This window comes from Schistocerca cancellata, chromosome 2 (assembly GCF_023864275.1).
Source record: "Schistocerca cancellata isolate TAMUIC-IGC-003103 chromosome 2, iqSchCanc2.1, whole genome shotgun sequence".
Classification (NCBI taxonomy): domain Eukaryota; kingdom Metazoa; phylum Arthropoda; class Insecta; order Orthoptera; family Acrididae; genus Schistocerca; species Schistocerca cancellata.
In genome coordinates this window covers 972,584,352-972,600,362 of record NC_064627.1, presented here as the reverse complement: position 1 = coordinate 972,600,362, position 16,011 = coordinate 972,584,352, and the positions used below count along the sequence as shown (strand labels likewise).

Genomic DNA, 16,011 nt, shown 5'->3' with positions numbered 1-16,011 from the left:
TGTGGAGACCTCACACCCCACGTGTTGAGCAATTCGGCGGTACGTCCACCCGGCCTCCCGCATGCCCACTATACGCCCTCGCTCAAAGCCCGTCAACTGCACATACGGTTCACGTCCACGCTGTCGCGGCATGCTACCAGTGTTAAAGACTGCGATGGAGCTCCGTATGCCACGGCAAACTGGCTGACACTGACGGCGGCAGTCCACAAATGCTGCGCAGCTAGCGCCATTCGACGGCCAACACCGCGGTTCCTGGTGTGTCCGCTGTGCCGTGCGTGTGATCACTGCTTGTACAGCCCTCTCGCACTGTCCGGAGCAAGTATGGTGGGTCTGACACACCGGTGTCAATGTGTTCTTTTTTCCATTTCCAGGAGTGTATGTAGGCATGACAACGAACAAGCTGTCTGTCCACATGAATGGCCACCGACAAACTGTGGCCAAGAAACAAGTGGACCACCCTGTTGCTGAACACTCTGCCAAACAAGATATCCTTCATTTCAATGACTGATTAACAACCTGTGCCATATGGATCCTTCCCACCAACACCAGCTTTCCTGAACTGCGCAGGGGGGGAACTTTCCCTGCAATACATCCTACGTTCCCGTAACCCTCCTGGCCTCAACCTTCGTTAGTCACTGTCCTCACCCATCTAGCCCCTCCCCTGATCTCACCCCAGCATTACACAGCTGTCCTTCCACCTCACACCCAGTCTTTTTATTTTATTTTACTTATTTCTCTCCTTTTCTGCTACTCCCCCCCCCCCCCCCCACACACACACACCTCTCCCCTGCCCACCGCCCAACCTGCAGCACTTCACTGTCCACCATGCCCACCGTACTATCCCTCCCCCTCCCCGTCACAGCCTCCTCCTTTCACCCATCCAGTCACCACTCCCATCATGCAATGGTGCTGCTGCTCGCAGTGTGGTTTCAGTTGCCTGAGACTGCAGTCGTGTGTGTGAGTTGCGCTTGCGTGAGTGGGTGTGTGTGTACGTGTTTGTGTGTGTCTATTGTCGACAAAGGCCGTTGGCCGAAAGCTTTAAGTGTGAAAGTCTTTTTGCTGTGTCTATCTGTGACTCAGCATCTCCGCTATATGGTGAGTAACAACTTTACTTCTCATAATTGATTATTTTCATTGTTATATGAGAAGTGACTGTGCTTGATTTGGGTGGAACTGATAGTCTGGAGTAAATTAGACTAATCGTGTAATGATTTGTTATGTTAAGATTTAACGTACTTGTAGTTATATATTCCTGGCAAAAGTAATAAAAATTTTTTGTTACCAGAAATCTATTCAATGTTGTGCGAATTTTGTCTTAATCCGTCTAAACGATACTTGATTACAATTCTTAATTTGTGTGGTCACAGTGTTCATAAATGATTTATGCCTATTCAAGGTATTTGAAATTAATATTTGCAATTACTAAAAATGTGGAAGCAGATGAGATTTCCAAATGAAAGTGGAAATCAGACAAAAACCCTACAGCTGACAATGTTTCCTATAGGTAAAATGAAAAGCATGAAGTAAAATATATGAATCATTAGAAGTAGCTAAATGGCTTTCAAATACTTTTAATAATAAATTTGATTTAAGCAGTACTGCTACTTATTTTGTAACAAAGAGTAGCATCACTGAACACATCACCAAATTTAAACTGCATCAAATTCAAATACATAAAATTTCTGTGATTTGGAATTTCTTGGTTTATGCATGTCTGCTTCTGTTTATGAGCATGCTTTGAACATACTGTTATCTGCTAACTATGGCTGGCTATGTTGGCTGCACTGGCACAGCTGTTGGTATTGACTGAGGCCATCTGATTTATACTGAAACATCGACTCCCACCAGTCGCCACACTGTGGCTCTTTAGAAAGTGAACAAGTTGACACAGTTTTGTGATATAAAATAATTGCTCTCTTTTTTTTTCTTTAAGAAAAGCTACCGTGTTAAGTTTGTCAACGTGTAAGATATGTGTAAATGTCAATCTGAAGTTGACGATTTACCACCTGAGGGTGGAAAATTTTGACTGTAGTTTGCACCATGATTTTTCAAGCCAAAATTTAGGAATAAAAGTGTGGGCTATATTTGTGCAAATACAGTAAGTTGTTTTAATACTGACAATGGTGGAAGGCAATGAGAACAAGTGTTTACTCAAATTTTAGGTAGCATATTTAGACCTACTCTTAAATCCTCCTTTAAATTTAGCTGTACAATTCTTCTGAGAGACTGACAAAATCTGTAGTTCATTCTGAGGTATTAAACACTGAAAACAAATTTCTTGATCAATCACTAAAGAGAAAGCCACCACAGTAACAAAACGACAAACTTCTAGAGTTGCATTTGTAAGTGAACAAAAGCATCTCTCTCTACTACTATGACATTCCAACCAAATTGTGAAACAAGAAAGTGATTAGGAATACCTGAACATCTTGACATCATCAGAAATGAAGAACAATGTCAACTTGCAGATGACTGAAGTAGTAAATTACTTTTTTAAAAAAAATATCTCAGTACACATCCCAAGTGATTCAGGAAACCAACATCAGGGTGGGCAAATGGAGATTTCTGCCCTGGTGCATATAAATAGATGTCTTATGTTTGAAAAGTTTAAGCCATCTCACTTTGTTTCTGTAATTTTAGGACAACAAATGAATTTATAGTCAAGATGGCATAAGAAGATACCCAACAGTTGCTGTGAGCTGGGCACGGCAGCTACATGCATACATGCACCTCCCTCAAAAGAGGAATGCAATTTTGTACACATCTATGGCTTAGTGCTGTTGTAGCTGTATAGAAGATTACTATTTTCACGTGCAACCGTTAGCGATATGGAGCTGAATGCTAGCAACAGCACTGCCAGAGGCCATCTTACACTAACTCAATTATAGCTGCCACTGAACTCTTGCAAAATAATGTTTGACACTTGGTTTTCAAGGATGGATAGATGTGTTGAGACCAGCAAAAATTATTTGGAAAAGTGAAAGAAACAGATCTTTATTGTAAAACTAACTTAGTAAGGTATATCTTGAAAAATTTTTAGAACCATATTATGAACTGAAACGAAACTAATTTATTTTAAATAGGGGACTGACACAAGGGAACATGGGATTTCATCACTTACATAAAACTATTTTTGAGTACCAGAAATGTTACTTTATCACACAATCGCTTGATCTAAGCTCTACTAATTGCTTATTGTTTCCACGACAAAATGAACGTATTCATTTTGTATGAGTATTTATGTGTGAAATTGAAGTGTTGATTTACCTTCCTGTCTGCAATGTACAAGGCCTCAGCTAGCTTGGCAAAGTTCTCATTAATGTGTGTTTGTTGAAGTCCACGACCATCTGCAGCTAAACGTTTATCAAGTGGAATTGTGTAACCCTAAAAGAGAGAAAATAGTTGATTGAACCACATAGAAATATTTGAAATCAGAAGCAATCTAACAAATTTGTGTATCACATATGCAGGGCTTACTTTTGCATTTTTCCAATTAGATATGCACGGTGGTATTTTCCATTCCTTCTGTTCCTTTACAGTCACCTGGAAAGAAAAACATACATTAAATTCAATACAAACTGGTAAAGTCCTCACTCACTGCTTTGTTATTAATGCAGATACCAGCAAGCACAAAATATCCCTCTGCCATGCAACGTACAGTTGCTTGTCAAAAATACATGTAGTCGTACATATAGTATCTTTCTAGGCTGCGAAAGATGACTTTATTAAGAAATGGAGGGAGTAAATAATTGCATCTTAGTGAGAATGAAAGGAACCAATCAGGGGAGATCCCAATGTCCAATCCAGATGTTCATATCATACAGTTGCTGGTACCCAGAAAACACTTGATGAATGCCTTTATGGACAAAAAATATGGCGAACCTGCACTGTAGACAGTATGGGAAGTCTATGTCTGAACATTTTCTGGGATAATACATTATTTATGACAGACTGACTGCTAAATGAGAAAACTGACTTGCAGAGTTTGCTGCTACATGATCAGCTTGAAAAATGGTAGCAGTGGTCCCATACTCTTGAGATGCAGACATATTCCGGCCTGGTCAGAGACTGCTGTCAGCATAATTCGACCATGATCTGTCACCAATTAATGTGTCATCAAATTCTTTGGGCATCGACAGGTAAGTGCACCAGAAGCGTTGTTGGAGTATCTGGAATGTCAGTATCCCTGCCTGGTTGAAATAACTATGGGAGAAGTGGATGGAGGGAACATAGGCAATGGGTTTACGCTGCAGGGCATATGGAGAAGCTACTGAAACAACATCTATTTGCACACAGTTTGGCTAATTAAACAATTACATGGAAATCCTAATGCTGTTATTTTTTATTTAGGAGCAAAAAATTCCATAACTCTAGAATCTGTAAATGGTTCAGTGGAATTGGAAAAGGAACTAAATAACATAAAATAAAATGTTAAGGTTATCAGAACTCCGCCACAGAAACCAAGGTCAAACTGAATTAAAATCAGAGGATGTGTTTAGTACAGAAGACTACAGCAGAGGGGTGGGGATATAAGTGTACAGTTTATGGGAAATCAGAAAATTCAATAAAATGTACTGAACAAATTTCCAGCAGACTGATAAGATTTGTTTTAAAAATATACTCCCTAGAAATCATTCATGTCTGTGCAACAACAAGCTCACAATCTGATGAGGAGGTAGGAGACTTTTACAAAGGTTTGCAAAATCCAATAAATGACGCAAATCATCCTTGGGGGATTTCAAAGCGAAAGTAGCGTAACACTTAAAGACTGGTTCTTCAGTGGGAAACTTCTTATATCATGCTAGAAATGACAAGTCAAACACTACTGCAATTTGCCAAGAACAACATGTCTTGTCTTAAAAACATTCTTACAGAAGAAAACAAACAGAAGATAAGCTTTGCAGGATCAAAATGGAACTCAAACTGACCAAATTTTATCAGCCAATAAAGACATTCCACAGAATATGGCAGTACTAAACATCTACAAACTCCAAGTGATTATAATGTTTCAGGTGCAGATTAAAAACTGGAATAGAGGTCAGGCAAAAAGAGTCTGTACAACAGAAGTCATTTGCCTCTAGTGCAGATAACCCTCAACAATTAAAGGAAAAATTAAAGAGCATGTTTGAAAGCAGCCCTGAAAAATCATTTATAATACAACTAAAATAAGGCGCAACCAACACTCCAAAATATAATGCTACAAAGTTGTATTTAGGGCAGTTAAGGAATATACAGAAGGGTAAATTTAGGGTCAAGTGCTTTCCATAAACTACACAGTGCTTTTAAAACAAAGATTCCAAAATGTCTGAAACTGAAATTTTACAGTCAGTGTATATTATCAGTTCTGATGTACAGCAAAAGGCATGAGCTTTTAACGTGAAAAACCCTGAAAAACTGTTGGTTTCCCAGCAAGCAACTGAGGCATGTAATTTGAGAATTCCAGGAGCGACAGAAAAACAAATAAATGAGTTAGAGAACACAGGAGAATGGAAGACAACATTATGACTGTAATAGAAATGGAGATGGATTGGATCTATAGCTAGGTGAACTGAAGGCAAACTGACCAAGGAAGTACTTTTCAAGATTCTAGGCAATAATTTCTTCATACTTTGTCGGCAGAAAACAGCGGTGAGCAAATTAATTTTAACTATTAAGTTTATTTCTCTCAATTATCATGTAAGTCCTCTAGTAGAAGGCTCTAGCAAAAGCATCATGGGAATGTTGACTCCTAGCATGCTCGGTTGCAAACATTGGCCAAGAAGGCTGGTCAGTCAAAACTGGTATAGATATTAAGCCATTGCAAAAAAAACAGCTCTTCTGTGCATGTCCTGATTTGTAGAAAAGACAAGTTCAAATTGGATGAATGGTATATATACATAACCACTCCATCGGGACCATCCGACCGCCGTGTCATCCTCAGAGGAGGATGCGGATAGGAGGGGCATGAGGTCAGCACACCGCTCTCCTGTCATTATGATGGTATTCTTGACCGAAGCCGCTACTATTTAGTTGAGTAGCTCCTCAATTGGCATCACGAGGTTGAGTGCACCCCGGAAAATGGCAACAGCGCATGGCGGCCTGCATGGTCACCCATCCAAGTGCCGACCACGCCAGACAGCACTTAACTTCGGTGATCTCATGGGAACCGGTGTACCCACTGCGGCAAGGCCGTTGCCCCATGGTATACATACATATCAGATGAAATGTGCGTGAAGCTTGTAATGTATAGAGAAACCTGGAGGAAGCTTTTATACAGCAATGGATGTCAACTGATGAAGAGGATGAGACGTAATCTCTCAGTTTTTTCTTTCCCAAAATGCAGGCATATATGTATAAGCTTATAACACATAAAGTGCAAAAACTCACCTTTCTTGTAGGAGAATGCATTACGGGTGCAGGTGGTGAAGGAGGCCCTCTTGGTATTTTCTTATTGATCCTGCAATAAAGATCCACTTAAAAAACATTCATACAAACAAAAAACTGCACAGTTATAATGGGTGATTTTAATGCTCAATGGGGTAAAGAGAAAAAATATAAGAATTGATGGGTGGATTTCCAGCATATATATGAACAAACTAAAATGGCCAAAGAATTGTTGAAACATGCAAAATTTTATCCTTAAAAAAATGTCAACACATTTGAAAAAGAACCCTTCTAAACAAAACACTTGGCAGGTCCCAATACATTTATAGGGGAATTTCAAATCGATCATGCAGTAATTTCATACCCTAACTACAAGGGAATTTTAAATTTCCAAGTCAGGAAAGGGGCTAACATTGATTCTGACCATTATTTAACATGAATAAAAGTAAAACTTCAACCTCAAAAACTCTTCAAAGCAAAAAATGTTATTCCAAAATTTGACACTGCTAAAATAATCTCCAACAAGCGAACATGACAAAAAAACAATCCAACAATTGGCAAAGCCCAAAAGAAAAGTTAATCAAAACAGCAACAAATTTAATTCTGTTTTTAAATACACAAAAACACCCATGGCCGAATGTGGATTGTGAAACACCAGTTAAGCCTTGGTATGAGGCATTCAAAAATTTGAATAGTAATAAAATTGATAATATGTACAACACCTGTCGTCGTCTTTAGTCCTGAGACTGGTTTGATGCAGCTCTCCATGCTAATCTATCCTCTGCTAGCTTCTTAATCTTCCAGTACTTACTGCAACCTACATCCTTCTGAATCTGCTTAGTGTATTCATCTCTTGGTCTCCCTCTACGATTTTTACCCTCCACGCTGCCCTCCGACGCTAAATTTGTGATCCCTTGATGCCTCAGAACATGTCCTACCAACCGGTCCCTTCCTCTTGTCAAGTTGTGCCACAAAATTCCTCTTCTCCCCAATTCTATTCAATACCTCCTCATTAGTTATGTGATCTACCCATCTAATCTTCAGCATTCTTCTGTAGCACCACATTTCAAAAGCTTCTATTCTCTTCTTGTCCAAACTATTTATCGTCCATGTTTCACTTCCATACATGGCTACACTCCACACAAATACTTTCAGAAACGACTTCCGAACACTTAAATCTATACTCGATGTTAACAAATTTCTCTTCTTCAGAAACGCTTTCCTTGCCATTGCCAGTCTACATTTTATATCCTCTCTACTTTGACCATCATCAATTATTTTACTCCCCAAATAACAAAACTCCTTTACTACTTTAAATGTCTCATTTCCTAATCTAATTCCCTCAGCATCAGCCGAGTTAACTCGACTACATTCCATTATCCTCGTTTTGCTTTTGTTGATGTTCATCTTAAATCCTCCTTTCAAGACACTGTCCATTCCGTTCAACTGTTCTTCCAAGTCCTTTGCTGTCTCTGACAGAATTACAATGTCATCGGCAAACCTCAAAGTTTTTATTTCTTCTCCATGGATTTTAATACCTACTCCAAATTTTTCTTTTGTTTCCTTTACTGCTTGCTCAATATACAGATTGAATAACATCAGGGACAGGCTACAACCCTGTCTCACTCCGTTCCCAACCAATGCTTCCCTTTCATGCCCCTCAACCCATATAACTGCCATCTGGTTTCTGTACAAATTTTAAATAGCCTTTCGCTCCCTGTATTTTACCCCTGCCACCTTTAGAATTTGAAAGAGAGTATTCCAGTCAACATTGTCAAAAGCTTTCTCTAAGTCTACAAATGCTAGAAACATAGTCTTGCCTTTCCTTAATCTATTTTCTATGATAAGTCGTAGAGTCAGTATTGCCTCACATGTTCCAACATTTCTGCGGAATCCAAACTGATCTTCGCCGAGGTTGGCTTCTACCAGTTTTTCCATTCGCCTGTAAAGAATTCGCGTTAGTATTTTTCAGCTGTGACTTATTAAACTTATAGTTCGGTAATTTTCACATCTGTCAACACCTGCTTTCTTTGGGATTGGAATTATCATATTCTTCTTGAAGTCTGAGGGTATTTCACCTGTCTCATACATCTTGTTCACCAGATAGTAGAGTTTTGTCAGGACTGGCTCTCCCAAGGCTGTCAGTAGTTCCAATGCAATGTTTTCTACTCCCGGGGCCTTGTTTTAACATAGGTCTTTCAGTGCTCTGTCAAAGTCTTCACACAGTATCGTATCTCCCATTAAATCTTAATCTACATCCTTTTCCATTTCCATAATATTGTCCTCAAGTACATCACCCTTGTATAGACCCTCTATATACTCCTTCCACCTTTCTGCTTTCCCTTCTTCACTTAGAACTGGGTTTCCATCTGAGCTCTTGATATTCAAGCAAGTGGTTCTCTTTTCTCCAAAGGTCTCTCTAACTTCCCTGTAGGCAGCATCTATCTTACCCCCAGTGAGATAAGCCTCTACATTCTTATATTTGTCCTCTAGCCATCCCGGCTTAGCCATTTTGCAATTCCTGTCGATCTCATTTTTGAGACGTTTGTATTCCTTTTTGCCTGCTTCATTTACTGCATTTTTATATTTTCTTCTTTCATCAATTAATTTCAATATTTCTTCTGTTACCCAAGGATTTCTAATAGCCCTCGTCTTTTTACCTACTTGATCCTCTGCTGCCTTCACTACTTCATCCCTCAGAGCTACCCATTCTTCTTCTACTGTATTTCTTTCTCCCATTCCTGTCAATTGTTCCCTTATGCTCTCCGTGAAACTCTGTACAACCTCTGGTTTAGTCAGTTTATCCAGGTCCCATCTCCTTAAATTCCCACCTTTTTGCAGTTTCTTCAGTTTTAATCTACAATTCATAACCAATAGATTGTGGTCAGAGTCCACATCTGCCCCTGGAAATGTCTTACAATTTAAAACCTGGTTTCTAAATCTCTGTCTTACCATCATATAATTTATCTGATACCTTGTAGTATCTCCAGGGTTCTTCCGTGTATACAACCTTCTTTCATGATTCTTGAACCAAGTGTTAGCTATGATTAAGTTATGCTCTGTGCAAAATTCTACCAGGCGGCTTCCTCTTTCATTTCTCTCCCCCAATCCATATTCACCCACTATGTTTCCCTCTCTCCCTTTTCCTACTCTCAAATTCTAGTCACCAATGACTATTGAATTTTCATCTCCCTTCACTACCTGAATAATTTCCTTTATCTCATCATACATTTCATCAATTTCTTCATCATCTGCAGAGTTAGTTGGCAAATAAACTTGTACTACTGTAGTAGACATGGGCTTCGTGTCTATCTTGGTCACAATAATGCGCTCACTATGCTGCTGGTAGTAGCTTACCTGCACTCCTATTTTTTTTATTCATTATTAAACCTACTCCTGCATTACCCCTGTATTTATAACCCTGTATTCACCTGACCAAAAGTCATGTTCCTCCTGCCACCGAACTTCACTAATTCCCACTATATCTAACTTTAACCTACCCATTTCCCTTTTTAAATTTTCTAACCTACCTGCCCGATTACGGGATCTGACATTCCACGCTCCGATCCGTAGAACGCCAGTTTTCTTTCTCCTGATAACGACGTCTTCCTGAGTAGTCCCCGCCCGGAGATCCGAATGGGGGACTGTTTGACCTCCGGAATATTTTACCCAAGAGGACGCCATCATCATTTAACCATACAGTAAAGCTGCATGCCCTCGGGAAAAATTACGGCTGTAGTTTCCCCTTGCTTTCAGCCATTCGCAGTACCAGCACAGCAAGGCCGTTTTGGTTAGTGTTGCAAGGCCAGATCAGTCAATCATCCAGACTGTTGCCCCTGCAACTACTGAAAAGGCTGCTACCCCTCTTCAGGAACCACACATTTGTCTGGCCTCTCAACAGATACCCCTCCGTTGTGGTTGCACCTACGGTACGGCTATCTGTATTGCTGAGGCACGCAAGCCTCCCCACCAACAGCAAGGTCCATGGTTCATGGGGGTAATAAGAAACAATAGAAGAAACTTTTTTAAAAATTCAAAACTAAACTAGCTGGTTACCAACCATAAGGTCTTTGCTTCAAAAAATGAAAACAACAGTTTAGCTCTTAACAAGCAGAAAAAATCTAAGGTACTTGCTAATTATTTTGAAAAACTATTAAACTGTCCAGAACCAGTGAATAAATTCCAATCATGGCAAACTAATAACACCAACCCTAACTCTAAAGAACTTGACAATAACTAAATAATTAAACAAATTAAGAGACTTAAAAACAATAAAGCATCCAGAGAAGACTATAATTGCAGAACTACTAAAATCAGCTGGCCCTAACACTAGAAAAGAGATCACTCAACTAATAGGACATATCTGGCAATTCATCCAGTGCATAAAAAAAGGGGACAGAACTGATGTTAAAATTACTGAGAATCTCTCTTCTCTCAGTCACATACAAAATTCTCTCGCAGTGTTCACTTGATTAAGCCCAAGAACAACTGGTGAATACCAAGCAGGCTTTAGACCACACAGATCCTGTCCAGAACAAATTCTTAATTTAAAACTAATCCTTAGGCACCAAAAGATTTCTGGTAACAATATTGTATGTACATTTGGGGATTTTAAAAAGATCTATGACTCAACTGATCGTGAATCTCTTTTCAAAATTTTAAAGGAACAAGGGCTAGATAACAAAATTCTAACACTGGTTAACGAAACGTTAACTGACACTAGCTCTAAAGTTAAACTCATGGGAGAAATTTCGAAGCCATTTGATATAAAGAGAGGTGTTAGACAGGTAGATGGACTCTCCCCATTACTGTTTAACTGTGTTTTGGAAAAGGTAATTACAAAATAGCAAGAGCAAAAGTCAAGTCAAAATATAGAACAAGCAATCAAGTTAGGTAGAAGTAATATTACAGTAGATTGCCTCGCCTTTGCAGATGATCTGGCACTATGGATATTACCACAGCTCAAAAACAAACTGAAATTCTTAAAGAAGTTTCAGAAAGAGTGGGACTACAAATTGAGATGCCTTGCCACGAGAATTACAACTTGCCACAGCCTTGCAGATCCAGATGACAACACGAACAGCAACATAGCAGCAGAAGAAGAGTGAATGAGAATAAGGTAATTTCACAGCAAAAGCGGTTTTGTGTTGAGTGATACATAACAAGTGGCCTTAACAAACAAGACAGTGTGACTGAGCTATAGAGGTTAAGCTGTAACATGAACAGAAGGACATAAGTAATACTTGTTCTGTAGATGATAGGGATTATAAATCAGACATGAATGTAACTTTGAATGATGGTGACTTAAGTCCTATTGTAGATGAAAAGATAAAAGCGTCATCTACATTGTGTGGTCATGTGAGCGAAATGGACAAAAACAGTACTGAAGTGGATGAAATCATTAGAGTTAAGAGGGAGAACGAAATCAAAAAGGAAATTAAGGAAGTTAGCGATAATCTTTCAGAATTAAATAAGACATTTGATGCAGTAGTTAAAGATTGTGATGAAAAGATAAAGAAAGTAGATCAGAATACTGACGAGAAAATAATATTAATGAGTACCGTATTTACTCGAATGTAAGCCGCACTCGAATCTAAGCCGCACCTGAAAAATGAGACTCGAAATAAAGGGAAAAAAAATTCCCAAATCTATAAGCCGCACCTGAAATTTGAGACTCGAAATTCAAGGGTAGAGAAAAGTTTTAGGCCGCACCTCCAAATCGAAACAAAGTTGGTCCATTGTAATATGAGACACAATTTAGGTCGAATGAATGACGATACAGCTACAGTAGTTTGGTTCGAGTCGAAAGCTTAGCAGTTAAGCTTTACCAGGTAGCCACTGCTATGCGTCAGGCACTCTGTCCGTATTTATACGGATACCCTTTCTTTTTCACGTGCTTCGTATGGTTTGAATCGATTGTTAATTTTGCTTTGATCTGATAAGTGCCGTTTTCTATGTTATAGGTGTTTACGTCAGTCACTCCAAGCTCAAAATGCATTACTATACTGTGTCATGCATTGTTTGTCGCATTCTGATAGTGCGTGTTTATGGCCTGTCGCTGCTCGCGGCATGGCTTGCTTTTGTGCGCGCTACTGCCGCCTACAATTAAAAAAAGAGAGGAATCGTCTCATTAGCGAAACATTGGCAAGAGACTGCTATTTGTTGTTACTTACACTGCTGCTTTCTTTGATAATGATCAACAGGAACCAAATAATAGACTGCATATGATAGAACACGTTCTGAACGAGAGTTTGGCGAAAATTTTTTTCCGTTTGAAAATCTTTGCGGTCGCTTCTTTAGTACATCAAATTCTGCACAGAAATTAGTCATCTTAGATTTAAAAATCTAGTCAGTTGCCGTGCTTCATTTCTGACTGTATCACTATTAGGCATAAGAGTAATACGAATATAAACATGACACGATACGTATATTCTTCCGCGTTTGCTGTTGTCTCACTCTAGTTTCGTAGTTTATTTGGCAGACAGGATTTAAATGAGATAGAAGCAAACACGAAAGAATACATGGCAAAATGTTTATATTCGTATTATTCTTATGGTGAAGAGAATACTGCATGTGATTCACATTTCATCAGGTTCCTATTAGCAACCATCTCTTCTCACAGGTAGGAAAAAATTCAGAACGTAGAGTTGGCCATATTGACAAAAATCCCAGTATTACCAGTCGGATTTTCGTAGTACATTGAAATTCGAAGATGAACAATACGGAATTTGTATTTACTTCGTTGGATAATGTATGAAAATGCAGTGGTCGAAACTTGGGCAGAGAAAAAAAGCTCGTCTTCCAATTTTTTTTTTTTTTTAATTTTATTTACTGACGCAGAGGTTTTGGCGCCAGTATTTATCTTTGTGCCTACAAAGGATGCTTGTGTAGCGCTACATATATTCGACGGCAGAAGTTAGTTGTGGCGGCTCCTATTAACATTTTTCAGAACTTCAGCTTGCTTTGCACTCGATTCTAAGCCGCAAGCGGTTTTTTGGATTACAAAAACCGGAAAAAAAGTGCGGCTTAGATTCGAGTAAATACGGTAGTAAATGTGTAGAACAGAGAAAGAAGCTTTGTGATGACTATAGCAGGAGGGTGGAGGCTTCCAAAATACAGTGTAAGGATGAAGTCAAAGCTGCCAGGAATTTTTTTTGCTAAAAACAGGGTTAAACATGAGAACCAAATCGATCAGATTAAAAATGATTTAGAAACGGAGGTAGAAACCACGTGTGCAGTAGTGGTAGAGGAAAAACTGGTAAAAGTACATAAAAATGTAGATTCAAAATTGGCAGAAATTGAGAAAAAGGTGGAAGAAGTACAAAATCTAAAGCATGGGGAAAGTGACAGGGGGTCGGATAATTATTTTGGTAAGCAGGATGATAGTTTTTCCAGGGAAAATATTGACGATTTGTTGTATGGAGAAGATCACATGGTAAGTAAAACGAAGTGTGTCAACCAGTAATAACAGCAGGCATACAAGGTAAACATGTTAAATGTTTACTGGACAGTGGTAGCGATTTGAATGGTATTTCACAGGCATTTTTTGAATCTATTAAGAACGCAGAGGGTATAGTAGTGAAGCATATTTCTGAAAAAACTCTTGGTCCTATTGGTAAGCTATTAAAGAGTATGAAACAAGAGAGGCTATTAACTGTGAAATTCGTGGACAGTTGTTGGAGTGCAATTTCTTGATAATTCAAAATCTCAGCATTGATGTAATATTTGGAACTAATTTCTTGTGTAAATAGTAAGTAGGGGGTTCAACATTCTGTGTTGGACTCATTATCTGGCGATAATGCTTACCCCAGGTGTCTGCCCCATTTTTCATTTTTTCTGAGGCAGTCAAACTCTTCTCCTATCCTATATGCAGTTTGTAAGTCAATTAGGCACAGCCTATCTTCGACTTTCATGTGATTTTGTGCAGTAGGATATTTTAGTATAGGGATATGTTAAAAAAGGTTTCTCCAGTATTATTTGTGTGTATTATGTTGTGTTAGAGATAAATAATGTAATCATAAGAGAATGGAAGAAAATAAAGTGGTACCATGGTTAAAGAATTTCTGTCAAACAAATGGAAGGTAAACTGAAAATGAAAGGTGTCAGCATATGTGGAGGATAATTAACATCTGAAGTAATCACCTCATAGGTGTAGCACCAGAGGCAATATGCAGTACAAAGCATCTTAATATTAGTTGTGGTATAATAGAAGTGTTTGTCTGTGTCATGGTACAGCCTTTTCTAACATTAAGGAATTACAACTTTAAATACAGTTGCCTGGAGTAATATGTGTGGAAAGAATAAGCAAGGTTTGTATGTATATCGCCTTCAGGCTAGAATCTGAAGCAAGTTGATGGAATCCAGTAAAATAACAGTTTTTCTAAGTGATAATTTTGTCTGATCGGTAATGAGAGTTAATTTTGGTTAGTATAGGGTTCTGTTACTGAGATGATGTTTGGTTTGTGGGGCGCTCAACTGCGTGGTTATCAGCGCCCGTACAATTACCCAATCTTTGCTCAGTCCAATTTCGCCACTTTCCTGGATGATGATGAAATGATGAGGACAACACAAACACCCAGTCATCTCGAGGCAGGTGAAAATCCCTGACCCCGCCGGGAATCGAACCCGGGACCCCGTGCTCGGGAAGCGAGAACGCTACCGCGAGACCACGAGCGGCGGACGGGTTCTGTTACTGTGGAGTGTTTTTCAGTAGAGTCAATTTTGCAGTGGATAAGTAGAGCAGGTGTTTATTTACCAGATAATGAAACAATAATGAAATAATAAATAATGAATAATTTTAGGGTCTTAATGGTTAGGGAGCCTGCCTCTGCAGTAGGGATATTTTTTGAGAATGCACTCCCCTAGCTAACGAGGTAAGAAAGGTAAGTAAAATAATGGAGGTGACAGACATGATTAATGAAAAAGGTAACTATATACAAATGAATGTGGTGTAACTATCCTGAGGATCTAATTTTGAACTAGGCAACTTTGGGTACTGTTTGTATAGTGCAATACATGACGCTGCAGTTGGGAATGAGAGCTTAGCATAAACAGCAATATTTTTGTGAGGTACAAGTCATATCATTGGATCTATGTTATCTGAAAAACTTCTACTTGTGTTCTGAGGAATTATGAGCTTAAATTGGTAATACTGGGATGAAGAAAAGTAATTTTGCTGATTAACTAATAACCTTCCCCCATGAACCGTGAACCTTGGCATTGGTGGGGAGGCTTGCGAGCCTCAGCGATACAGAAGGCTGTACCGTAGGTGCAACCACAACGGAGGGGTATCTGTTGAGAGGCCAGACAAACGTGTGGTTCCTGAAGAGGGGTAGCAGCCTTTTCAGTAGTTGCAGGGGCAACAGTCTGGATGATTGACTGATCTGGCCTTGTAACACTAAGCAAAACGGCCTTGCTGTGCTGGTACTGTGAATGGCTGAAAGCAATGGGAAACTACAGCCGTAATTTTTCCCGAGTGCATGCAGCTTTACTGTATGGTTAAATGACGATGGCGTCCTCTTGGGTAAAATATTCCAGAGGTAAAATAGTCCCCCATACGGATCTCCGGGCGGGGACTACTCAAGAGGATGTCGTTATCAGGAGAAAGAAAACTGGCGTTCTACGGATTGGAGAGTGGAATGTCAGATC

General features: G+C 39.2%; 1 protein-coding gene across 1 annotated transcript in view; it reads right to left on the bottom strand.

Annotated features, from left to right (window-relative positions):
- Window positions 1-16,011, bottom strand: part of LOC126162941 (puff-specific protein Bx42) — a 61,959-nt gene that overhangs the window by 17,577 nt on the left and 28,371 nt on the right. Inside the window, exons 6-8 of the mRNA XM_049919773.1 lie at window positions 6,367-6,436; window positions 3,478-3,543; window positions 3,268-3,384 (exon numbers count right to left, since the gene is read on the bottom strand). Of these exons, the coding sequence (XP_049775730.1) occupies window positions 3,268-3,384; window positions 3,478-3,543; window positions 6,367-6,436 (253 nt within the window). The remainder of the gene's footprint in view (window positions 1-3,267; window positions 3,385-3,477; window positions 3,544-6,366; window positions 6,437-16,011) is intronic.